The 26933-nt window shown below is 37.5% G+C and overlaps 1 protein-coding gene across 4 annotated transcripts in view; it reads right to left on the reverse strand.

Moving 5' to 3' along the window:
• The window catches only part of CTNND2 (catenin delta 2), a 698912-nt gene that overhangs the window by 405190 nt on the left and 266789 nt on the right, over positions 1-26933 (reverse strand). For all 4 annotated transcript variants that reach the window (XM_076330343.1, XM_076330344.1, XM_076330346.1 and 1 more), the window contains one exon: positions 20697-20809. In XM_076330343.1, coding sequence (XP_076186458.1) covers positions 20697-20809 — 113 coding nt within the window. The remainder of the gene's footprint in view (positions 1-20696; positions 20810-26933) is intronic.

A 26933-nucleotide genomic window follows, 5' to 3' on the forward strand; every position in this document is an offset into this window, starting at 1 on the left:
TCCTGTCAAATAAGTAAAGAAACTTTATTCCACATTCATTGCTCCTTCCCTCCCTCCCCATTTCTTTCATTGCAAGCTTTCTGCTCAAAGAGAATAGGCCAAGCTTTTCCAAGCGGTAGTTGACGGTGAATCTTTCCCATCAGGCTTCATGCTATCATATTGCAAACCCATAGACCTAAAGGATCCTAGCTTTAGAAAGTCTCCAACTTGAAAATAAAGGAGGTATCACAGTGTGACAATCTTGGCAGAGCACTGATGCCACAGAAGAGAACGGATGCCTTGGCAGGACTGAATGCTTCATTCAGCTCCTGAAATCTTCCCTTCCTCCATGCAAATAAAGCTTCTTTTTTTTCCACTCCTCTGCATGTGGGACCATCTAACGAAAGAACTGAAAGAAGGAAATCAACCTGTCTCCATGGGGGACGGCATCTAGGTCCCATCCTTTTAAAAAGAAGCATGACAATTCAACAGAGAAGTAAAACTTCAATATTTATCTCTGTACAAATTGTGTTATGAAAAGCAATTAAGATTTCACCTTTCTGATATAAACATGGTCCAATAGCAAATGACCTTGAATTTCTTCCTTGAAACTCTTCAAAATCTTATTCCTACAGATTTTCAAGGGGCTGAAGTTCCACAAAAGAGAACTTGTAATCTAATAGAGATCGTTTAAATTTAGCCGTGATTGTATTGGCCTTTTCAAAGCCTCTGCGTTCTCTTGCAATTCCATCTTACGAAGACCAATCTCAAACCAATTCTGTAAGGTGGGGGTTTTTTGAGATTAACCTCTAACCACGGCATAATAAGTCAAAGTAGATATTGCCAAGCTTGTGAAAATCAATACAGAAGCAAATCTACAGAACGTACTTTTAACCACGCATTTAGTATCTTTATTTTTACTTCATAGTTCTTTTCCATAAGGATGATGCAACAGCTCTACTAGCAATTTAAATAGGCAAAATCAAAGGTCATTTTCTAAGTTCTTTACCCAAGCAATACCTCTGAAATTAATGAGAGGTCACTGAATTAAAGACCAGCTGCAGGATCTGTATCTTCCATTAAAAGACCACACTTCACAGTATTCCTCTTGGAGACTTGGCTGCAGTAAAATTAAACATCAGTCGAAACGGATTTAATTATTTGATTTTTTTAATAGATTACTTGCAAGCTTTAGCAACATTGGTGCCATACTTCTAGACTGAGCAATTCGAAGGAGCCTAAGGGAGGAAGACAAGCACATTTCATTGAAACAGATAAAATGTCAGCTGCAATAAGAGCATGTGTTTGCATACAATATTCTATTTAAAGCTATTATCAAGAAATATAGCATGTAATATTTCTGACAGACCTTCATGGAAGTACTTTATTCACTCAGACTGCAAGCATCTATGAAAGCATTATCATCTTTTCCAAACTTTACTAGCTCTAGTCTTGCAGCCCCAGATTCTGACCTGGGAACCATTATTGAATGGAATATGTTAGCAAAACACATAGGAGACTATGTACATATTTTTCATCATCATGAAGTGATGATAAAGCTTAAGGACACAAAGTGATTGATTATTCCTGCAGAAGCAAAGAATGAGATACCTCCAAAAGCCAAAAGAGAAAGTCAGAAGAGGATCCTGATTTAACTGAAGACAGTAGATTGGAAAGTCCCATATCTATTCCTAGATCAGCTGAGAACCAGAGATGATCAACAGAGAAAAAAATCTCTGGCCTCTTAGACACATCTTATTTTTCAGAGAGGGTTAATTGGTAAGGAATTACAGTTATTAAGACTTCAGGTCCCTTGGGTCTTGAAACTCATGAATATGACATCACTCCGGTAAAATAAATTATTTACCTCATCAGACATTCCAGGATGGCAAAACCGTTGAACCATATGGAATAGATCACTGCTCATCAAAAGACCTACACCTTTCTAGTATCAATAAGAGAAAAGGAGGGTGAGAAGGAACAGCTATAAATATGACAAGAAGCTAAATCAGAACTGAAATGTTAAGAAAAATATGGAAGCAGTAGAAAACATTAGATTGCAAGAAGGCCAGAAAACATTAAGAATACCAAGTCAAGTTTTATACCCCAAAAAAAGTGTATAGCAGATTAATTATAATTCCTCCTTGTTTACACCATCAACTATGTTGAATAAGAAACAAAATGGCAGCTCAGAACTAAAGCACATGGATGCCTGCTGGGGGCTTGTAATGCAAGAATATGTCAACATGACTGGCTCATGCAGCGTTGGGGCAGGAAGGTCCTGCTTGACCCAAGGTCATTTCAGTTACTATCTGTCTTGGCATAAGCAGTCCTGATCCAACTACCAATCTGCTCTATGTTAGACTTCATCCTAAACCATGCACTAGACGGGAAATGCTTCTCATAGTTTCTTTGATGAAAGATACCTACTGTTACATTTCACAAGATAAATTCAAGCCACTTGAACTCTGAACAGCAAAATAGTACCATCAAAGCAACTTACTCCTTTGTACAATTTGAATAAAAAAGCAAAATAAACCTTTAAAACCCTATCTTAATCATTGGATTAGATTAAGACTATTTAGAATTATTATTGCTTAGCATCACTTAATATAGCTTTAAATTATAACAGAATAAAGTAAAAAAATTAGTAGGTCCAAAAATTTGTACCCCAGGCTGGTTGCACTCTTAATTAATGATGTGCTACTGTTAAAATACTCAGGTAAATGTAGTACAGTTTTTCACTAAGTCAGCATTAATGCAGAAAGCTGTACATTAACCATAATATCTTTCTAAAGAACTAGTCACAATTATATCTCTTCACTGTGTATATCCTGCATTATTTTAAACAAAACAAAAGTCATCCATAGCCTACATTTTCAGCAAATGCTTTAAATAATCAAAACCTGACAAGGGTTATATTATGCATGGTAACAGGGCTTTCTTTAACTTTTACTCATGAAGAAATAAAAACCATGCTTCTTTAAACATCATTGATGTTAGGAGGTTCATGTCACAGATCCTCTTAATAACGTGAACAAGGGCATTTATTGTAACTACATCAATATCCCTTTCTGTTGTTGGGGTCTTTTTTTTAAGCTGAATATAAACTGTCATCTAAATTCATTGCAAAGGAATAAAGCAACGTATTATCAGTGCCTCACTGCAGAAACAGAGGTTAATCTTGAAACAGTTGTGTATTCCTGGGCCACTAAAATAAATACATTTAGAGGCATTAATGGATTTTATTTTATTTTGTTCCTTTCTCTGCAATATGGATCAGTAAAGACAAAAGCTAAGTGATTTAAGTGGAAACCTATGTAAAAATTAAAGCTGAAGGCATGAAAAAGATTTTTGGTTAATTCTTCATTTCATAGGTGCAAAGACTAAGTTTTTATTAGATTTTATTAGTAAAGTTAGCTGTAGCAACATTTACATGGATTTAAAAAACAGTTCAGAATCAGAACAAAATTGAATTGTAGTACAATCAGACTCTTATAGTGGTAAGGAGGGTAACAGACAACCTTTTGCTATTTCTATAACTTCTGATTAGAGCCAAAAATAAAGACTCAAGGAAGGTGAAGGCCTTGAAAAGTCTTTAACTTCAAATGTAAATGCTATTGCCTTCTTAATTACAGCACTAATTGAAAACACTGGGGGGAGAGAAGTCGAGAGGAGAGGAAAGGAACGGAGAAGAGGTGGATGAGAGAAGAATACCCAATAATAAAAGTACTACTCTTTCAACATCTAACTTCAAGTATTTTTTGACATCAGAAAAAAAAATGGGAAACGTAAATGCTGCTTCAGAAGCTGTTTCAGACTGACTTCTGTAATTTACTGCATAAGCTACACCTCCCTTTTCAAGAGCAGATTTATAAACATCATTACATCTAGATAAGCTGTATCTCTTTTGCTCATTTCTTCAATAGGATTAACATGGACTGGACAGAGAAAATTAGAAAGCTTTTTGCAAAAGCTTTTCATATATGAAGTCACTTATGCTCTGACGCTTACATATCCCTAGGAAGGAAAATGCAATATATTGTGATGTAATATATTTATCAGACTAGGATAGAAAGTGGAGGTGATGATTACTTCTAATTATTAATAGGGTCTTCTGTTCTCATCAGCAACTTGCAATGATTATTTCCTCCCAACAGCTACATTTATCAATTTACATACACTACATTTCACTGACAAATTATTTGGCCATGAACTTCCAAAGATCTGCCGGAGCTTTCTGTTAATCAACTAGAAGGGGAAAATTGGATAGCTGAACTACAAAGCACTGATTATAATTGGATCAGTCGTATGAGTGTAATGAAGAAAATTCTTGTAATGTTCTGTATCTACTAGTCTAGCATTTTGACTAAAAATAACTCAATATAGATTAATGCTTCCAGACTGATGTTGTTGAAATACTGTTACCATATTAGGTTGAAGTGGTTGAAATGGGTTTAGATTAAAATACTACTTACAAACTGTTTTTTTAGAATAAACAAATTTCATAATGAGTAATATGAAAGTAAAAAGGGATGATTAACTGCATTATACCATCCCAGCTATACATGCCTTCGGCTTACGAAAGGGAAGGTATTCCAGCACAGGCAACTACTTGCATTTGGAGGGCAAGATCACGTAAGTACTGGGAGTTAAATCCCAGGTGCAACACTAACATATTGTGAAGATAACTGTGCGTGTATTATTCAGTAAACTCATAAACCTGAGCCAAAAATTAAGGATTAATGATGTCTCTCTTTTACACTGGGAGACTGGGGAAAAAAGGCAATGACAGAAGGGGGAAAAGAAGAAAACTACAACTTTGGTGTGGCTGTTGCTGCTGCATTCTCTATACGGTGCCCAATACTGTGAAAGGAAGACTGCAGCCTTCAGATGGCCTAGATGAGGGGGAAACTCCCATCTGCCAGTGTTATCCTTCCCGCATGGCCCTACAGCTTCCTTGCTTTCATCCAGCAAAGGTATCTTGCCAACGCTGCTGTTTTTGACTCCTTTCTTGCGGGGCCTGACCTAAAGGAGGGTTGCTTCTACCAGGTTTCAATCAGACACCTCAGCGGAAAAGTTATTACCACTGCGAGATTAGTAGCCCTCCATCCCAGTGGTCTCCAAAGTGGGGTGCGCACACGCCAGGCACTGTGCAACACAAGTCCCTGGAGTGCAGGAAGAAAATATTTTTGTAACATTAATACATACAAGAAAATAAAAGATAGTGTTTATTTCATTTTTACCTCATCCTTTTTTGATTTCTGTTTTTGTTTATGTTTTATAAGGTTCATAATATATTAGTACAGTAGTACATGTATATAATCTATAAATAAATGAATATCCGTATGTTGCGGGTGCATGCCCAAAAATGTTTTACTGATAGGGGTGCACGATCAAAAAAGTTTGTGGAGAGCACTGCTCTAGCCCAGCAGGGAGGCTGGTGCAGAAACACTGACCAGAATCCACAGAACCTGCTACCATGTTAGTCCTCTTGAAACTGATGTCTGATTTTTGCGGGGAGGAATGCCATTGCTGTGAAGATAGCTGAAGCCCCCACTGAAGCTAGAACATTTCTACCAAATATTGGGGACCTATGATTTTTTCTTTCTTCTGATAAGCTTTGAAGAAAGTATTTTTATCTAAGCTAAAGACATTCCTTTCATGGTAGTCACTGGCTCCTGTTAGTCATTCACGAATACAGTCAAAAAATCAGTAGATATATTGGAAACCTTTAAGGTAACTTTCACAGGATATTTGAAATTAGGCAAACTTCACACTGTACTCAGTTTGATGCTAATCCTATTGCAGCTATATTCACAGCCATCTGTGTGGTCAACTTTTATGGTGAAGACTTTCAAAAAAAAACGCAGAAAGAAGATTTAAATGAAAACAAAATACAACTATTTAATCTTGATCTAGTTGTTTCAAGATAACAGGGTGGATATAAACGTAAAAGTTGTACTATATCTTTCTTCTCTATACCTGGGGAGTTGGGGGATATTTCTCTATCGAGAGTGAAGAAATAGAGAGCTGGTGTGCAAGAGTCTTTTTTTTTTAAATCTTTGTGCAAATGAGCAGTGTGGGGGAACAAGGTGAAAATAAAAGGGGTAGAGGAAAGCCAGAAGGACGCAGAGTATTCACAATTAGCAGTAACTGAGACTACATCTACTGTGAGCTGAAAGCACGAGGGATTTAAAAGCCCCTTTAATGTATTAAAATCTATAAAATCTTCCTTAACTGCTGAAATGGCAACATGCCTAGAGAGCATATAACATTAGCCATTTAAAGTACATTGCTATCCAATTGTGAGATGCCTGTGGAAACAGAACTGGGTTCATTCATGCCATTCCTGGAATTCTGTTAAATATATTAGTAATGCTTCCTGTGCACTTTTGATATTCGATATACTCGAGTATCAAGGAACACATAGCTCAGTTTCCGCTACAGAGCGATCAGTTCTAGCAGCACCATTAAGATATTTATGTCAGTCCTTCAGAAGAAGTATACAGACAACACAAAGGAAAATCAGGACCAATTCCTGTGCAAATTATCACATATGAACAAGGAGAGATTACCTAATAATTAAGAGTAATAGCACCGTTCATTTCTAAAGTAAGGGGAAAAAGATCAAGAAAAAAACAAACCCAAATCTTTTCAAAGTGAATTCGTAAGTCTTAAATTCCCTATATCAAACACTACAGGCAGATACAACAAAATGATTTTTTTATCAAGACAGATCATGGCAAGACACAGGATCCACTTTCGATGTGACAGCAGAAATTACTACTGTTGAGAGGAGTGTATTTTTGAAAGCTATGACTGATGAGAAGTCTGTAACTTCCGACAAAGCATTTCTATTGAAAATCTCCAGTTTCTTAAAAGATTGCATTGGAGAACAACTATGCTTTTATTAAAACCAAGAACCCAAACAAGCCAGCTTAATGCAAAAGCAACTCAGTCATTCGCTAGGGACAGATGAACTAGCCCGGATGAGGTTTTGGCAGGAAGCATTAGTAACTGTTCCCATATCTGCACTTGGTGAGAGGTGATCAGGACTTGCCAAAGCAAGGAAGTGCTGAGAGCAGGAGGTAAGGGCTTTATTATGGCAAATTGCAGTGTTTAGTGAGTTAGGTGGAATATAAACTTAGGTAATGGAGAAGAAGAAAGGTATCAAAAGAGAGGATGCTGAAGACAGAAGTCAAGGTCACCTACGCAAGCTCAGATGGTGAGAAGCAGAAGGTAGGGGTGGTGAAGGGAGAGAAAATACTATGCCTGACTGCAATGTTTCTTTGAAACTCAACACAAAATTGAATTTGTTTCCTCAAGAACAGCAACAAGATAGGCTTTGTCTTCATCTGTGGAACAAAAGAAAAAATTGGTTTGTCTGGAGTTCTCGGAAGCCTTCAGCTGGCTGCATTTTTACTTACTCCTTGTACAAATGCATTGTTACACAACTTCTGTTTCATAACCGTTTCATTTCTAAACTGCTCTGGGGATAAATCATGTTTGTGCAGAGGGACGCTATTGTCTACAGGACCAATGGAGTTTCATAACTTGCAAAATGTGCACCAGGAAAAGAACTAGCTATCTGCTTATAATAGCTGAAGGCAATCCAGTGGAATTGTATCAACTTCTGCTGCCTAATTCTGTTATTGTAAAGATTCATTTGAATTCCTGTCAGATATTCTCTCCTTCTCATTTCTCTGTACAGCCTTCCAGATATGCAGGGATCCTAATAACCACATCAGGAACTGACATACAGATGTGGTGACTACTCATAGCAGCAAATGAAGCCAGTAAGATCTCTTCAACAATTAGTCCTAGATTTCTCAGATTGAGTAGCCAGGATATATGGGTATTTTCAGCTTTCGTCTTTGGTCCTCCAGTTGTAAGCAGGGCATAATATGGTTCCCTGAATCCTCTGCCTTAGCCTTCTGTCCTGCTCTTCTCTAGACTCTGCCCCTGTTTTATTTTCCTCATCCTGCTCCATCCCACTCTTCACTTCTCAGACCCTCTGATTCTGGTGTGTGACCATTAAATACAAATCTTCACTTTATAGACTGAATCTGGGTTCTTCCAGATGCCTCATCCACGTTTTGAACAAAGGTTCCTCCTCCCCAACTTTTCCCCCCATACACGCATATAACTGGCATGCTAAATGTACCTGGAGGTCTGCTTCTTGACCTCTTGCCATTGGACTCGGAAGGATCCCTCCTTACCCTGACAACACAGAGGGAAGGATAGGATAACACTGAAGAGACTTCCCTCCCAGCTCCAGTATTCTGCCCCATTGTACACCAAATTACAGATGGTAGATGGCAACAAGCATTGTAGGAAAACAGGGATTTATCTCTGTAACTCTGTACAAAGGTATGTTCAGTTCCTCTGTCAATCGCAAGGCCTTTTGGTGCAAATCTTAACAACGACGATAATGGTGATTGATTAGTTGAAATTCCCTTCAAAACCTCAGTATGTGCATCTTGAGAAGGAAATATTCAACCTGAAAGGTTGAATAAGGAACAAGCAAAGTAAGGAACAACTGAAATCTTGGTTTAATACAAACCAGTAGGCAACATTAATGACAGACACTACTACAGTCTCTGTCCCTGATTCCTCAGAACTGACTCCATGAAGCACCTTGGATACCTTACTTCTGTTTCAGCGTTTGATGTCAGTTGCCCATGGCCATTAAATACTGTCACCACGTTACAGAATTTGTTCTCAGCCATAAACTAGCTACTTCTAAGATATCACAAAAATCGTATCTAGTACCTTTGACCCACAACCAGTAAGCACTAAAAATGAACCTTCCTGGACAAATTTTATCAAACTTTCGTGCAAACACTCTAAATTCAAGAACTTTATAATAACAAGGCACTTTCCCTCAGTATTATCCTCAATCTTGTCTTCCTCCAAACCTATTCAAAAACATTTTAACATCTGATAAGCAGGGCTGGGGACAAAAAGAATGTTGTCAAATTATTAAAGCAGAGCCCAGCAACGTATCATAAAAAGGAGAGCTAGAAGGGCTGTCACTCATGTCCTATTCTTGATAGATACTCTACATGTCCTTAAGCTTCAAATCATAGTTTTTACAGTCTCCTTAGGCAATCTATTACAGTGCTTATCCATCCTTAATGGTAAACTGTATTGCTCTAATTTTTCAACAAATGGCTTGTCAAAAGTAGTCTGAGCACAGAACCTCACTCTGTAAGACATAATCAAGTTTTACATTAACAACAACATATTTCCTAAGATCAGTATTTCCATGTTTACTTCAAATTAATGCAGTATTCAAGTGTCAGACTTGCAGTAACACATGTAAATTGTGAATGCAATAATTGGAAAGAGTTTTCAGATGTCTTAGTATCATGCTAGAAGTGCACTAAGGTAGGGAATACACTATGCAGTCTTCATTGTCTTACATATCAGTAAATGTTGGTATGTAAAGTACCTGCTGTTTTTTCTGTTGTAATCATTCTGCTTTTTTGTGGTTTTTTTCTTTTTCCTGGTATTAAGTGAAACAGAAGAAATAATGAAAGACTTGAGCTAACTAAGAGAGAATCTAAGTGACACCTGGCAGCCCCAGATAAGGCTTTCAGCCTGTAAGACTCTTTCTTAGGGCACTAGAGAGAAAAATATCTATATCCTTATTGTCATAGCTTCTCCGCAGTAACTTTGATGAGATTAAAATAAAATCTGATACCCTGATTTCATAAACATACCAGTGTTATGAGTTTGGCAATGCTGAATATTACTGCATTACTGCTCTCATGGAGGTGGTATCTCAGGAAGGTACTTGGCAAGCAGAAGAAGAGGGAGAGCATCTGTGGAGGGGGTGTTTCAAAAGTCTTGTTGGAGTTGGTGCCTTCAGAGACATATCTATCTGGGAATGATATGACCCATAATACTACTGTAAAAAACATGGATGTACTGTAAAAAAGAAAACTACACCAGACCTGATTGCTTGGACATTTGCTGGAAATTTGCCTTTCAGCAACAGAAGCTTAAAACTGTGAAACCGGTTAGTTCCCTGTAGAGGATCAACAGGACTAATCTGTTTTCTCGATGTGCTTCATTGTGGAGAACCAGCACAAAGCCCCCACAAATGTTATATTAATGGAAATACAAAAAAGTTGTACGACGTTTTAGTTTATCTCATTTTCTTCCTGTTGTACCAACTTCTTCTCTTGGTATTTTTTTTTAACTGTTTCCCTAAATACTGGACTTTCATACAGTGAGTACAGGATCAAACTTAATCTTGTATCAGGCTGCTCTGAATGATCAGATCACGTCTGGTATTTTAATCCAATAAACTGTCAATCTGCACAATATAATGAACTAATCACATTGTTAATATGAATTGTACCAACTGTTCCAACCACAATTTATTTCTTATAATGAACATTTTCTTCAAATCTTCCTTTTTTGGTAGTGGTCTCAAACTAATTTATTGACCAAGTCTAATAGGATACAGAGTTCGTCACCTTTTAGGTCTCTACATCTCATAGCCAAAAGATCAAGAGATAGCAAGTACAAGGCAAAACAGGAGTATTGAAAATACAAACCTCAGTATTCCCCTGATCACTTTCTCTTACTTCTAAAACATATTCTCTGACCTGACTGCTCTTACATGTGGTGGTACACATGAAGCCAGCAACATCAACTATCAATGTCAAACTGGCATAGGAAATTAGGCTTGGTGCATTGTAATAGTTGTCACAACAAGCAGAATCTGTCCATTCCACTTCTTGACAACTTACTGTATTTCACCAAACTCTTATTTCTAAGCAAAGATTTCAGAAGCACCTAAATGCTTTGTTTAGGTATGTAAATAAGTAGTCTGATTTTCAGAAGTGCTGGGTTCCAGCTATTACCTAGGGGGCATGCACACTGACCATCATCTATCAGCTAGCAACCTAACACCTAGAAAGTCACCAACGATTTTTGTGGTAGGTAAGTAGATTGTTGGAGAAGATGAATGGTATGGGGGAGAATCCCTAAATGACTTAGCTAAGCCATAGACTGAAAACTGAATAAAGTGGGAAAAACACCCACTTTATTAAAGTGGCCAAGCATTCAAACCACACTGTTCATTCTTAGATGTGGTCTGACAAAGGCTGCTTCAGTTTCTTTTCTTCTAAGATTATCCTAATGAATGCCTTAAGGATTTTGAATGTAACAAAAATACCATCTCTGCATCTTTTTCTAAGAAAATCTCTCCGGCCTTGTTTTGTTGGGGGTTTTTCTTGGGGGGTCGGGGTTGGATTTTTGGGGGTTTTAAAAGGTATTTTTTTTAATTTATGCTTTTTAGAGATAGCAAAGAACTCAAATAATGCAAAGACTTAAAAGAAAACATTACGGTATAACAAACATTTGCATATTTTCCCACCATTTTGATCTAATTGAATGTTTCCTTCCAGCTCATTTCATTCTCATACTGTCTTAGTAGCATTATAACCAAAGATGCAAGACTATTCAACAAGGAAGCTGGCTTCCTAGTAAAGAATGTTTGGGTTTTTTCTCTCTGATACCTTGAACCCTACAACATGTTTTTACCAGGATATTCTGTTTTACCACAAGCCCAATAATGCATGATAAGCTTTATACAAGATCTGGAAATATATCAGATAGTACCCTGCTTATTGACAAAACATTCCTCATCAACGTGGCTAGATTTGAGTCACCCCAAAACATCCTGTATGCATGGCCCACCTTTCATTTTAGTTTTCCTACTCAAGACCCATGTCAATTTTGTACCTGTTTAGGGGTTTTTAAATGGAACTGCCAACAAATAAGACTCAGCATAGACATGAATTAAGTGACACAAATGAATATCAACAGGTCCAGTGCAACATTTTCCTTCTGCTCACCCCGGACTGAGGCATTCTAAGGGACAATGACGTTCAGTACAGGTTCCACTGACATTAGCACTGTCCTTCAAAGTAACAGTGCATCTTTGAAGCGAACCTCCTGCTCTTTTCCATTTCCCAAGCTTTAGTTTGCATCATGAAGTGGTCTCGCGGCACACCAAATGAATTGTTTTCAGAAACTAACCTGGAAGAGGCTCTCCAGGAGCCTAGCTTTACTTCAACAACTAACGGCAGGCCCATCCATGGGACCAAACTGAAGTCGGTTATAAATCCCCTCAAAACACTTATGATATGGATGCTGTGTTCTCAGAACTGCATGTTTCCTTCTGCTGAGCCCCAAGAATTGTGCTGTGCTTCTGCTAATGCAGACACGGCTATAAGCTGATGAGGTTTGAACAAAGAAAAAGAAGTCTCCTTTCTCCGATTTCTCATTTGACTCAGTTTATCTACTTCCAAATGATTCTTCACATTACCAGCACTGCTTTCCATGGATTCTGTGTAATACTTCTGAGAAAGAGGGAAATTATACATGCTGTACTTACATCTCTTCTGCTGTCAGCAGTTCCAAACACAAAGCTCTAGGGTAAAATTTGATGATTGGGAGATAGCACGTTTATTACAGATTTTGGGGGGACTTGTTAACCTTCTTTTCACTAAAAAAACCCCTTTTAAGATGTTCTTGACTGCAAAAGAGAGGGTAAAATATTGAGGAAAATATTTTTCTTTTTTTGTCATATATTCACAAACTAAAGAAGGAAATCACCTGTGAATAGACTCTGCCCTTAAAACGTACTGCTGTTAAACATTTCTGAGTTGTTACAGGATCCCAAACTAGTCAGAACTTTGGGATGGATGTACATAGATCTTTTTCAAAGACAACTGAAAGACCTCTACACAACTCCCATTTTCCCACACAACTTTTATTAGAGTAGAAAATAGAAACTTAACATTTATTCAGAAAAATCTCAGAAAAAAAACCCACACACCCCCTCCTCCAGACAACTAAAGGTTTATATCCCACTCTTCTTTAGCCCATGTCTTCACAGCTGGGTCCTTGCCTTGTCACTTGGTCTTAGCCAACTGAAGAATGTTTTGAGTTGATGCAAGTCTAGACAGTTGCACTTGGCCCTTAGAAATTTAATTCTATTACTCTGAGGTCTGGCTGGCTGCTCCCTCATGTTCACTGCAGACTGTGTATGAACTCATATATCTTGCTGGTCTGTACAGAAACTGGAGATTTCCTGCTTTTGACTGTAATTCCTTTCCCTGCTGTACCCTGAATTGTCTGACATCTTCCCTTCTTGACTAAGTTTAGTTGCTCTTCGGGAGTAGAGCAATCTCTGCAGCTTTCTAAAGGGTTCCACCTGACCTGGTCACTTATAGCAACATAAAATCATTGTGAGAGAATGGGAAAAAAAAAAAACAACAAAAACCCCACAAAATGTTGTATTACCACAGCTAAATATTCAGACTTGTAGAATTTGTGAGGAGCATTTTCAGAAAAACTTTTTCAAAAACCTGCCTGCTTTTTTTATTTTATTTCAGATAACTTTTTTATTAATTCAGTTGACAAAAGTTCATCCAAGCATGACTTGTTAAGCTTTACACAATCCACAATGAAGATGAGCAACAGTGTGACAAAACTTTAAGCTTATTCAGCTTCTGAACTACTGAGCAAACACACATTCCAGAACGAGATTAATTTCTGAGCTACAGCATTTGCTGTCGAGTTTAGTCAAAATCTTCTCTGTCCACTGGTGAAATGCCAATCTTAAAGAAAATCACTTCTAAAAATCTGACTACATTTCTTGAATGTAGTGACTATTAATATCATGCTATTGGCCTATGTTTAAAAAAGCAAGTACAAAAATTACATTTGGCATTTTCGTAAGTAATGATAAAAAGGATCAATATTTTATTTCTGCTCTGAAATAACTGTGTGTTTTTTTCTTTTTAAAAGTTAACTTTCTAATTTACATTTAATTAAAAGTGTTTCTTTATCTTTGTTTTAAATTTAGAAGCTTCCCAGTAGCCCTTGGAGACATCACTGTAATCAAAGCAATGTGAAAAAGTTGAACACGTTTAACTGATAACATGTTGAGTTGACGAAGAACCACAATGCAGGCAAAACAGTTTTCCAATACTGATCATACATAAATTTACTTGAAAGTTGCATTATTTTCTACATGTGACTTGATCAAACTCTTTGCACACAAACAACTGTTCTCCTCTCATAATATAACAGAAACATATCTTTTCCTTTTGGCTCATGTTTTGCTCAAGTCCACACTAACCATATATTTTTCAACTTTGTTTTTTAATACCTACATTCACACCTAAAAGCGAACCATACGTTCACTAGTTTAGATTACAGAGAGAATTTTTTCTGAAATACTTGAAGAATTTGATGTAAAAAATTATATAGAATTCTAATACAATTATTTTCCTAGTATTTATGTGGAAATAATAATAAAAAGCACAGGAAAACTTAGGTGGGAAGGGGAAGTCATGTTTTTAATATCTCCAAGGATGGAAACTACAACCTCTCAGTGTAACCTGTTCCAGTGTTTAACCAAACTCATGGTGAAAAATGTTTTCCTTACATCTGGTCAGAATTTTCTATGTTCCAACTTGTGTCTGTCACCTCTCATTCTACCACAATGCGCCTCTGAGAACAGTCTCGCCCTGTCTTCCCTACGTCCTCCCATTACCTGGTCGTAGACAGAAGAAAGACCCCTCCTGACCCTTCTCACAGCTAAAACCCCTTGTCCCTCAGCCTCTTCTCATATACCATGTGCTCTCTAGCCTCCAACCTTCTTGGCAGTCCTGCACTGAACTTGCTCCAGCATGCTAATGTCGTTCTTGTACTGGGAAGCGCAAAACTGGATACGGTACTCAAGATGTAGCCTCACGAGTTTCAAATAAAAGGGAGGAATCACTTGCCTTGATCTGCTGGCTACACTTTTGCTACTGCAGCCCAGGATGCAGCTGGCCACCTTTGCTGCAAGGACGCACTGCTGACTCATGTTCAGTTTGTTGTTGAAGAGCTCCTGCAGGTCTTTTTCTGTAAAGCTGTGTTCTATCTAGACAGCCCCTGGCTGTGTTGTCACACAGGGTTATTCCATCCTAGATGCAGGAATTTGCATTTGCTTTCGTTTATAAATTTCAACTTCATAAGATTCCACTCAGCCCATTTCTCTAGCCTGTGCTGGTCTAGGCTGTGGCAGCCTCACCTCTGCTGGGCTACTGGATTTGTCAACCCCTAATATTAAATATCTACAAAGACTATTCTAGATACTACTACAATAAGTAGCCTAAATGAGATCTAACACCTACAGCTGTACAGGAGAACTTTGTAACTGCAATTTTATTTACTTGACCAACACAGTGGAAATTGTCTACCTATGCCATGGTGCACTTCATCTCTCTTCAATGTTCTTGAAATGAAGGATCTTACGGGATTATCAGTTAGACTTGCTGGACATTTTTTCAGGGAATTTGCAAAAATTGTATCCTCCTAAGTAAAACATCAGTTTCCCCAGTAATAAAGTATGAATAACATACGCATCTCCAAGAGAGAGAACTACATTGAAGAAAGCATATACAAAGCAGGTAAGCTTTCCAGGCAATTCAGTAAATTAGATAGTATTTTTGCTACCTGTAAAATAAGCAACATGCTAAAGTTTCTGTAAGACACTCATGCACAAATATCAGTCTTTTCAGGAGACTTTCAATAGCAAATGGCAAATCACTTCTACTAATTTCAGTGGGGGGTTGAAATTCAGTTGAGAAAAATTCTATTGACTGACCAATTTGCAAACTATATGTTCAAAGAGAAAGAGTAGGCTATGCTTGAGCTACGTTCCTGAGTTCAAACAGTAAGGTTCCATCAAAGTAAGTAAACAAACATAAGTTGCTCACATAAAACAGTGATAAAGAATGTGAAACAGAAACTTATTTTAAAGTTTTAAGGATTTACTAACAAGTAAGTACAGTTCTTCAATGAAGTCCAAAGGATATTTGGACTATTTTCTTGCTTGTTCAGTCTTTCCATTCTGTGGCACTATTTTGCCTGAATTCTTTCAAAAGAAAACATGAAAACATGTAGCCGAGTCTTCAAAGTGCCTCAGAGATTTTGTTTTCATCTCTAGAAGGGAAAAAACCTCTCACTTTCGTCAGCTTCTGTTTTGAGGAACTACATGATGTGGTCATGGGAAATTCAGAAATTTGAAATACATTAATATGTGCTTAAAATTATCAGAGACTGAAGACCTCAAAGATATGCAAGCATCTAACTGCCCTCCATACAAAAGAGTGACAGACTGATGGATCTGGTCCAGAAGGAATAAGCACCTCTGCCAGAGGGATGGAGCAGTATAGAACATGACTTGACTCCTTATGCAATGCGTGATGAAATTTTAATACTCAGCAGGCTGAGTAATGAACTGCTCAGAGTTTGCCAACAGGGAAACACTGTGGCATGGAAGAGTTCCCTAAGTTTTGTCCTACTTCATGGTCTAAGCATTTTATTCGGCTTTACCAGAAGCCATTGATTCCCCCTTTGATTCACAGCCAAGACCCTGTTCCTGAAGAGAAGGCACTTAAATCCTTTTGGTACAATTCCTAGTGAATATAGTCCCCTAACCCTCTAAAAAATTACTACCAATCAAGGATATGACAAAGAAAATTTACTTTGGGTATTTTGATGTGGCCCAGCTGTGAGATAGGTAGGCACAGAAATGATGAACACTATTAAAGCTGTGGTGTTTCCTCGCATGCCCCAAATCAATTCTTCAAGGTTAGAGAATGGTCCTGTGGAAGAACTGAGCATTTGTGTCCCTTCAGTTGAGCAAGACTTGTCGCAATCAGAGCTTTGGATAAGAGCAGTCAGTTCTGGCTAATCCAATCTCTTCTGAACAAACTGGCACATCTACAGGCAAACTACAGTACAGAGGTATCCCTTTGTATCACAGCAACTATGAATGCCAGATTCCTTCCTGGTGACTTAGACCTGCCTCTCACCAGGCTTGATCAATCTGAGCTATGGAGCTATACCAGTGTAAGATACAGTGATTCCCATTAAGGATCTAGGCTGCATAATTCTGTGTGGAGTTGCGTTGTGCTGTGCAAATTCACCTCACGTTACTTTCTGGATCCCGATTTCTGTGACAAGAAAAGGTTATATAGGAAGTCCATAAGGACTGAAAATTGAGCTACATGGAGCTTCATGGCACAGCTGGATACACAACTCCTATGGGCCAAGCGTCAAATATGCAAGATGAGTACAGAAAGCAAAACTGAAGCCAGAAATAACAGCCCTTCAGCATGTTCCTAAAAACCTGGTTTCAAGGGCGCAATCTTAAGACTCCATGAAACTACTATCCCAAGGAGGTAAAGCTGAGATCAGTTTTCCTGATATCTCCACAATGAAGGGCACTGTAAGCACTTGTTATGTATATCTGCAGTTCTTTTTAGATGTTAGAGTAAGATACAGCAGAAAACACTACTGTAAGCTGTTTTAGCCTGACTAAAATTGCAGATATGGATAGCTGCTCCATGTACTAGTTTTAGATACTTGGGTACTAACAGACATAGATAACAAATATTAACAAGAAAAATTCCTTTTAGATATTTTGAATTATTTTAAAGCGGCAAAAAAATTTCTAACTTCCCAACATTAAAATATGCTGATTATAATCAGTCCAGTTTGATTATTCCTTGATAAGGAAAAGCATCTGAATAATAAACCTAGGTGTCATCAGACAACGGTGACATCACTGAAGGATGTATATTCAATTCTACTGTAGACTTACAGGTAGGATTTCACTTCGAATAATGACAGTATTTAAAATAAATGCAACTGATTTAAAGATTGTTTTAAAAAGCTCTTTACCAATAAAAGCTTAGTAATAACAGCTATTAGTTCTGATTTTAGCTTGTGTTCTGCCAGAAAAGGATGCTTAAAACAATTAATTAATTATTCAGTAGCTGAATAAAATAAAGATGGCAAAATCTTCAAATTACCCTGTATCAGTAAGAAACTTATTTTTAATGCATTTACTGTTTGCTATGAAATTAATCACCTTGCTTTAAAGCAGGTATGTCTACAAAGCTTAGCTTCACATGGTGTTATATCTATGAAAAAAAGTATTTTTAAGCAAGCCTCTTCTGCCCCCACAGACTCCAAAAGACTTTAAGAAGTTAGGTACCTTTTTTCTTAACACATATTATTCCAGTACATAATTCTTTATCTTCTGAGCCTTCATCTCACTATACTATGTCAAAGGAACATTCTCAAATCTGGATGAGCACTGGAAAGTCAGCACAGCAGCCAGACATTTGACTTCACTTAATATTTGTGTTACTTCTACCCCCTCCCATAATGATTTAGTATTTTTAAAACTAACAGAAAATTAAAGCTCATTTAATATGTATGGGAGAAACAACAACCCAACACAAACAATATTAGATTATTATTGATTTCCTTTCTAAATCACTTGTCAAGTCTAAGAACAGCTATCTAATTGTAACCTTCTGGACAACACTATTTCAAGTAGTTCTTAAAGTGTTTTTAGTTGAAACACTAGAAATTTTAAACTCTCATATGTAAAACATTTCTGGGGCAAATTACACATGTGAAAAATTTGCATGAAATCTCCTCAGTTATTCTGGGTAGTAGTTTATTCCACAGAGAGATTAGTAGTCAAAATATTAAACTTCTCAAATAACTGGAGTCTCTTAAGAAACAGCTGAGTGACCTTGATACCACTGATGACTCAAAAGTGTAACTTTACCAATAGGAAAGAAGTTCACCAAGAAAACATTTCCTTCCAAACAAGAAATTTCCCAACCTCTGTATCACTGGCTGGAATAATCCTAAAATAATAGTATTATTCAAACATAGCTCAGTATTATTCAAACATAGTTCAGATAGCTTTTTTGAAATGCAGTCATACCGTACTTAAAATTTAAAGTGCTGGGGGAGTGCACTTAAGGTGCAAATATAGTACTGTACTGCATTGCCAAGTACTACCTACTCTGTGCTTAAATAATTCTAAGTAATATAGTTTCTCTAATGTTAACATTAGTCTAGTTGGTGGGGAAGATTATATAGAATAAAGTAAGATTTTATCTTAGGGAGTTAATTCTCACTTGATTTATTAAAAATGTTTATATTTAAGTCAACTTCACGTACAGCTTCTGCTGAATTAGTGAAAGATTCTTCTGACTTCTGCCATTTTAATTGAACTGTTACATTCAGTATTTTTGTTGCATCTTTGGCATTCTACTGAATAATTATTTCCTACTTATCATGGAAAACAATCATTTATTTGATTGTAGTCTGAATTGCTTAAACTGAGGAAGAGTTTCTTCCAGCAGCGATAGATACTTTTTGTAGTTTTTCTACTAGTATCACACAAAACTTGGCACTAAGTGAGGCATATCATATTTAATCTTATGTATTCAAAAGATATCACACTTAGTATTTCCACTGATAAAAACAGAAGATATGTCTATACAACACATTTTTTTCTTGATCCTTGAAACTCAAGTACTATCGTCTTTCATTTATCAGGTTCACCTGAGAAAACAAAGAAACTAGTACCAAGAAGCTCAAAATTACAAAATCTTTACTCGCACCAAACTGACCAAGAGATCAGCTTCCTTTTGTTACAATTTCTTAAATAATCTCGCCATCATCCAAACAATGTGCCAGAACAATTTCTTGAAGTGAAGAAAGCTGATGTTTAGAAGAAGAGAGTGACTCATATTTTATCATTACGTTTTGATTTCAGGTCAGCTGCTTTAAGTAATTATCTCTAAAGCGTTTAATACCTTGAATGATGAAATTATGATAAAACAGTCTGCTGGTTTTGGCTGGGATAGAGTTAATTTTCTTCATAGTGGCTGGTATGGGGCTATGTTTCGGATTTGTGCTGAAAACAGTGTTGATAACACAGGGACGTTTTCGTTACTGCTGCGCAGTGCTCACACAGAGTCAAGGCCTTTTCTGCTTCTCACCCCACCCCACCAGCCAGGAGGCTGGGGGTGCACAAGAAGCTGGGAGGGGACACAGCCGGGACAGCTGACCCAAACTGGCCAAAGGGGTATCCCATACATATGATGTCATGCTCAGCATATAAAACGCTGGGGGGAAGAAGAAGGAAAGGGGGGACGTTCGGAGTGATGGCGTTTGTCTTCCCAAGTCACCGTTATGCATGATGGAGCCCTGCTTTCCTGGGGATGGCTGAACACCTGCCTGCCCATGGGAAGCAGCAAATTAATTCCTTGTTTTGCTTTGCTTGCGTGCGCAGCTTTTGCTTTAGCTATTAAACTTTATCTGAACCCATGGGTTTTACTTTTTTTTTTCCCCCTTGATTCTCTCCCCTATCCCACTGTGGGCTAGGGCGAGTGAGAAGCTGTGTGGTGCTTAGTTGCCAGCTGGAGTTAAACCACAACGAACAGGTTCACAAAATTTACCAATACATCTCTGCAAATATGAAGCTAAAAAGCTCTGGCTGAAAATTACAGCTGTATTGGTAGTGGAAACAGGAGTTTTGCTGTTAATGCATTCAGACTACAGCAAATCAATGAATTCCAAATGTGACTACTATTTTGTTACTGGACAAACCAGATACCAAATTGCATGAAATTAAGCATCTTCTTGAATTTTCTTTTTGAAAAGCAGATCAAAATCCAAATTTTCAAACTCTGCTAAAATCTCAAGCTCCCTGGTGTATAATTTCTTTACAAAAAGATGATCAATCTTGTTCTCAGTGGTAATTTGTAACAGCAACAAAATTAATTACATTACAAAGACATTAACAATTCGTACATTACCTAATGCTGCTCATGCTTCCAGTTTCTGATCCAAGCTTACATCTCTCCAGCTGGCTAGCTACAATCTGACGTTCAGCCTCAAGTTCTCGAGTCAGTCTCTCAAACTGCAGTTCCTGAAAAAATAAATTAAATCATTTGGTTTGACTTCTCTTGAGATTATGAAGGAATTTCAGTACAGAAAATGATAATTTGTGCAAGAACTGATAGTATAAATATCTTATAGGAAAGCTTTTTTTTTTTCGTTTTTAAACACATTTGCAGTTAAAATTTTTTGTGGTAACACCTACTCGTTCCTTCATTCACTCTAATGATATATGTCGTAGAATGAGCCGGTTTATCAGGAATGGAATTTCCAAATACATTGAACAACTTAGACCTACGTCAAAATCATTCATAATTCACGTAGACCTCTTAGTAGCTACAAATGTGTTCTTAACAAGCTGATCTAAGTATGATCACAAATGAGAATAATTTGTGTTACTTAAAAAAAGATGCAAAGTCCTGCAGATGATCATGCGGTGACAAAAGCTTTTGTACTCAAAAAGACAACCATCACAGTACACACTAGTGAAATAAACCAAACTGAAGGTCTGTTGTTATGGACTGAACACAATTTAGTTTCTGCATTTAATGATGTGCAGAAGTGAAACTTAAGTAGTTTTGGACAAAAGCCGTGTTAAAAATCCTACTACTAATTGAATGCATTTCCTTTTATTCTGTCAAGGAAGCCAAACCAGATAAGATTTATCCATAGATCTTATAAATGTACTTCTAAAGAGTTTTTGTTTTTATACACAAGAAATTATTATTTTTTAATTAAAAGAAGGAAAAAAAAAAGAAGCAAAACCAATACAAGTAAAATCCCCACTATGCCTTAAAGACCTACATTTCCCACATATGGTAGCAGTAGTTTTATCAAATACAAAATTGAAACATTTTTAGGGAATTATGTTTGTTGTAAATTTGCCAAGTGTTGCTGCCCTTTCATTTTGGTCATAGTTAACATTAAGTCATTTTCACAAGTAAATAGAAACAGCTTTCTTGCCCCTTTTCTTTGGGTTTGTTGAAGGCCAAAGGAGAAATATTTTGAGAATCCAGTTGTTAAATTATTCCTGTGTCCACACAAATGCACCCATTATCTTTTTCTCCCTCTTTTCTTTCAAAAAAGACCTCCCTGTAACGCAGATGTATAGGAGAGAGTCCCTTGAGGAACTCCCCAGCAATGTCTTGCCTAGCAGAAAAACAGCACTGGAAATTACTTGGGTCACAACTTACGTCCACCAAGTTCCACTGAAGAACTCAGTATTTGAGAGAAAGCAAGAAATGGTAGGAGTAGAGAGAACGATTCGAAAGTCTTCATCCTATCTGCTACCTAAAACCTCTGACCAAGAAGCCAAGGGTAAATGGAGGCATTAAACTTTTCAAATCTCTGAAACAAGGCAAACCATAACTGAAATGGAAGAAGGAAATGGCTGGTGGTTGTTCTACCTAATGCAGCTGGATCAGTCCTCTTTGTTTCTCTTGTTATTGGCATGGAATAACTTCCGCCCTGCACTACGAGTAAGGGGGGGAAGTCCACGCAGGTTATGTACAGCACAAAATAGCCAGTGTATACTTAAATGGCCACTGACTATTTGACAAAGCCTACTTAATTCTGTATTCATTATTCCAAGCAAGACTATCCAGAGTACAATAATACCATCAAGAGTCAGATTGATGTAAAGAGCAAAACATCACTGCTCACTGAATGTTAATAGTGCATTAGTAATCACAGTTAATAATATTCTCTGCACGTTTTTGTAGTACTCAAAAATGTCTTTTTCATTGTTGTTTGTAGATAGGACTATTAAAAATCACCTAATAATAATCACCTATTTCAGATATGCCTACTTCACAGAGAACATTTGTCTCTCACCTAGTCGAATCAATTCTCTGAAAAACTGAAGAGACGGTTGATCAACTTTCCAAGAGTTATTATTCAAATCCTAGCCTTGTTTCAATAAAATACCCTTACTGCAGGAAGGATTGTAACAGAAATATTACTACAGTTTTGAGGAATGTAAAATCAAAGCGGTATACTATTTTCTATGCTAGCATGCTTATATCAAAGCATGTAAGCACTGAGAAATTTTGATAGTATAATATACCAAACAAAACCAAAAAGAGCATTAAGTTTACTTTCAAAATAAAAGCAAAAGCTTTAACAGCTGTTCTGTTCCACTGCATTTTTCAAGTTACTTGATTCTACCACGGCAATGATATCAATGCACATTTTGACGCCTAGCGTACGTTTTCATCCAGCCAGCTTCACTTCCCGCCATCCCAGGTGAGGCAGGTCAGATGTGTTCTTTGCCATGGCCTTGCAGAGGGCACTTTTTTTACCTGCCTAGTGAGAAGATGCAGCTGTCCTCATAACGTTACTAAGAGAACGTAAGAATCAAGGACTCGGGAGCTAATGCTCTCGACTGTCCATGCTGTCACTTGCCTTTTCCCAGACAGAGAAGTGTAGCCCATTGTCTCCTTTTACTCTAGTAGGTGTGCAAACAACCTCTCTCCAGCACCCTTTCATCCATACTATCCCAAGTCAACTAAATATAGAAATGCCTCCAAACCTATTTTATTGAAATACTTTAAAAGTAAATACTATTTTGCCTTTTTCTTTTCTTCTGCTATCTGGATTGTATATCTTCTCATATAGTTTCTATGCTTCATATTCCTTCAGTTAATCACTCTGGTTGACTACCTTCCAGACACGTCTGCATTTTCCCAACTAACACCCTCATGTCATGATTACTTTGTCTACAGAACATTTTTTGCTCATGATTTTAGTCTCCAAAATATAGTTTTCTACTCTTGACTCTGTCATTTATCTTTCTTTCCTACTTATTCCTTCTGTTCTCTTCTGCATTCCATCTTTCTTTCATTTCCTAGCATACTTCATGACTCATCCTCCACTAAGCTCTTTCAGTCCTACTATACAAATTGCCACTCTAGCAAATGCCCTAAAATGATCGGTTTAATCAGCCTCTCTCTCTCTCTCTCTTTCTTTTGATAATTGGTCCCTTATTGAGGGAACTCTGCTCTTCTTAAGATGTAGAAATTAATGTTTTCTGGTTTCACTGCCCACATTACTTAAGTCCTGCCCTGCAGAAATGACTGGAAAAGGACAGTTGTGTGTATGTTCCTCCTCAAACAGGAAGAAGAGATGTGCTGGATCACTTAAGAAAAAAATAATCTTGGGTTTCTAATGCATGAAAATGGCTAGAATAGGTGAACAGTAACTTCACTATAGCTTGATTTAATTGCTGCTATTTCTCACTTAATTGTCTTCTGTCAGGTGCCATCAGAAGTTAGGGACGGAAGGAAGGAGATGAAAGGTGGGGGAGTGGGAATATGTGAAGGGGCAGAGCCAAACAATTATTACCTCAGAATTATCCTCTACATTGAATTTAACAAACAACTGTGTTAGGTATTCCCTCATGTGATGACAAAGGTGCAGGTCCACAGGGTTGCCTTTGGAATGAAAGAAGAAAAGAATTCAAATAAGAGTCGGGAGAGTCTGCTATCCCTCCGTATCAAGAATCCCTGGCAGAAAACAAATTAATAAGCTCCCTTCTCTTTGTTCGGGAAGCAGTGAGAGTGACTAATATTTGAATAAATCCATATGTTTAGATTTCAAGCAGCTGTCACAGTGCAAGAAGACAGAAACTAGAAATAGTATTTGCTTACATGTTATAAAAATAACCACTGAACCTGACTCCGTCATTTGTCTTATTTGTTCTGCTTACAATCATTTTCACCAGTTCATGCCATGTTGTGTTATCTTTACAACCTTCTATGATTTATCTGAATCAAGCTAATCGGAACATCAAAATTAAAACCAAATGCCTACCCACTGATTATGCAAATCTGTTATCAAGACAATTGCAGAATGAAGAACTGCAGAAACTACACTGCAACATCAAAATTAATTTAAGTAATGCCACGTCAAGTGCAGCTTCATGGACTGTGCTACAAAGGGCAATGATGCCAAAGCAAGTGTACATGTAAAGACACTGCAAAGTGAAATGACCAGTCTGGCAGTCCTTAGCACTTAGCACCATAAAGGGCGTGGGAGTAAGAAGCCAACAGAAAGATTAGAGATAATGATGAGAGTAATCCAGAGAAATCACTCAAGAAAGCGGCTTGGAAAGGGAGGAACTTTGTGATAACTTTATAGAGTTGTTTTGAAGTGATAAAAGAGTATGCATCTGCTCAGGCCTGAAGCAATTTATGTTTAAAAGTGGTATTTGTCCACTACCATGAGGTTTTTTTGTAAAAAATATTCATTATTCCATAGACAGCAATTGGACATATTTGCCTTTCCAGTATGAGATTTATGTTTTATCTACCCTCTGCAGGCACCAAAACTTCAAGCATTAAAAAAAGACTTGAGTCAGGTCATACGTTTCACAGTGGTCCAGAAACTGAATAAGCCTGATGGAAATCTTCACAGCCTTCGGACAGGTTATGAACTCCTGAGCTCAGGGCACACCAAGTAAAAGGGTATTTGGTTATTTTTATTTGAATGTTGGGAGGGGTAAAACAGGTCAAAAGAAATTTGGCTGATATTCAGAGATGATCTCACTTTACTCTGTCTTTTACAATCTTAAAGTAATCCTTCAAATCCTTTCACAGAGAGATGTATATTGATGCTGAGCAAAAGATAGCAAAATCAGCAGAGATAGTAAAAAGCAGCTGACAAAAAAATAATGTATCTAAATTTAGGCTGAACAGCCTTGTGGATTTATTGAATTCCCAAGAATCTTAAGGTCATAACATTAAAAGAGGAAAAGCGCTTAGCTTTTGACTGTAAATATGCTATATAAAAACAAATTGGTGCACTGATGATCATTTGAATCTTCAAATACAGACAAATAACAGCACTGAGGTAAGGCTGGGAATCCCTGGTGAGATGAATAGAGAAAGCCTGATTACAGCTACACAAATAAATTGTCTCCTGGATTGAAGTCTTTCATAGAGTATCTTCGAAACCACAGAACTTCCTAAAGTACATAGGCTGTAGAAATGTACAACATTGGCTCTATCTTGTTATAGCCTATTAAACAAGAAAAACTGTACCTCAAGTGACACCACAAGTACTATGTGTCTACTGCCATGCACATCCTATGGTCTCATGCGTAATTCCATATACTGCACGTCTATAAACTCCAAGTAAATGCCATTACTTAGAGTGGTGTTGGCAACAAACTATTTTTAACCTATGGTACTGGACACACACGAGCAGCTAAAATTGGAGCACATACTTCCTGAGGAAAACAGCAACATCTAGGGAAGTTTAACTTGGTGGAAATCTAGGGACAGCATCAGACACAAACCAGACCTGACAGTCCATCCTATAACTAGAAGGAAAACAGAATGTCTTGATGCTTTCAAACAGGATAAACACATCACTAGCAATGCCCCTATCCATCTGACACTGAATGTTGTTCAGAAGCTTCGAAACTGGGCTTTAGAATGTACCATTCGATTCTTCCAGCTTCTCTTTCTCCATTGGACTGTGTTTTCACCTGTACCGTTCATATACTTTTTCACTGGATTGTTTCATTCTTCCCTTTCACTGAGTAACATGGGGGTGAAGGAAAAAGCTCACAACGAGGTAATAATCAGATGAGCGGAGAGGTGGCAAGTTCAGAAACTCAGTGGTGGATATGTTGTTGCAGGATCTTAATGGAGGCCAAAAAAAAAAAAAATTAAGATTAAAAAAAAAAAAGACTTGTTAATAGTTATGACTGCACCTATATGCAACTGCAAGTTTCCAGGTAACATCAACCTGAAGGAAGCAATTCATATGTTGGAGGGCAGGACTACCATTCAAGGGGACCTTGATAAATTGGAGGAACGGGCCACCGATAGTGTCATGAAGTTCAAGAAAGAAAAATGAAAAGTCCTGCACGGAGGATGGAATCCCATGTAACAGTACAGCATCTCCACAGAAAAGACCTGGGGGGTCTGGTGGACAACAAGTTGCAACTCAGCAGTGCATTCCTGTGGTGATGATGGCCAACCACTTATTTCACTGCACTAGCAAGAGAGCCACTAGCAGAACAAGGAAATAATTATTCCCTTTTATTTGGTACTCCTGAAGCTGCATCTTGAGTACAGTGCCTGGTTTTGGGCCACCAGGACAAAAGACATGACAAGATTTTGAAGCAAGACCACCAGAGGGCCACAAAG

Source organism: Aptenodytes patagonicus, chromosome 2 (genome assembly GCF_965638725.1).
Source record: "Aptenodytes patagonicus chromosome 2, bAptPat1.pri.cur, whole genome shotgun sequence".
In the NCBI taxonomy this organism is placed as follows: Eukaryota; Metazoa; Chordata; class Aves; order Sphenisciformes; family Spheniscidae; genus Aptenodytes; species Aptenodytes patagonicus.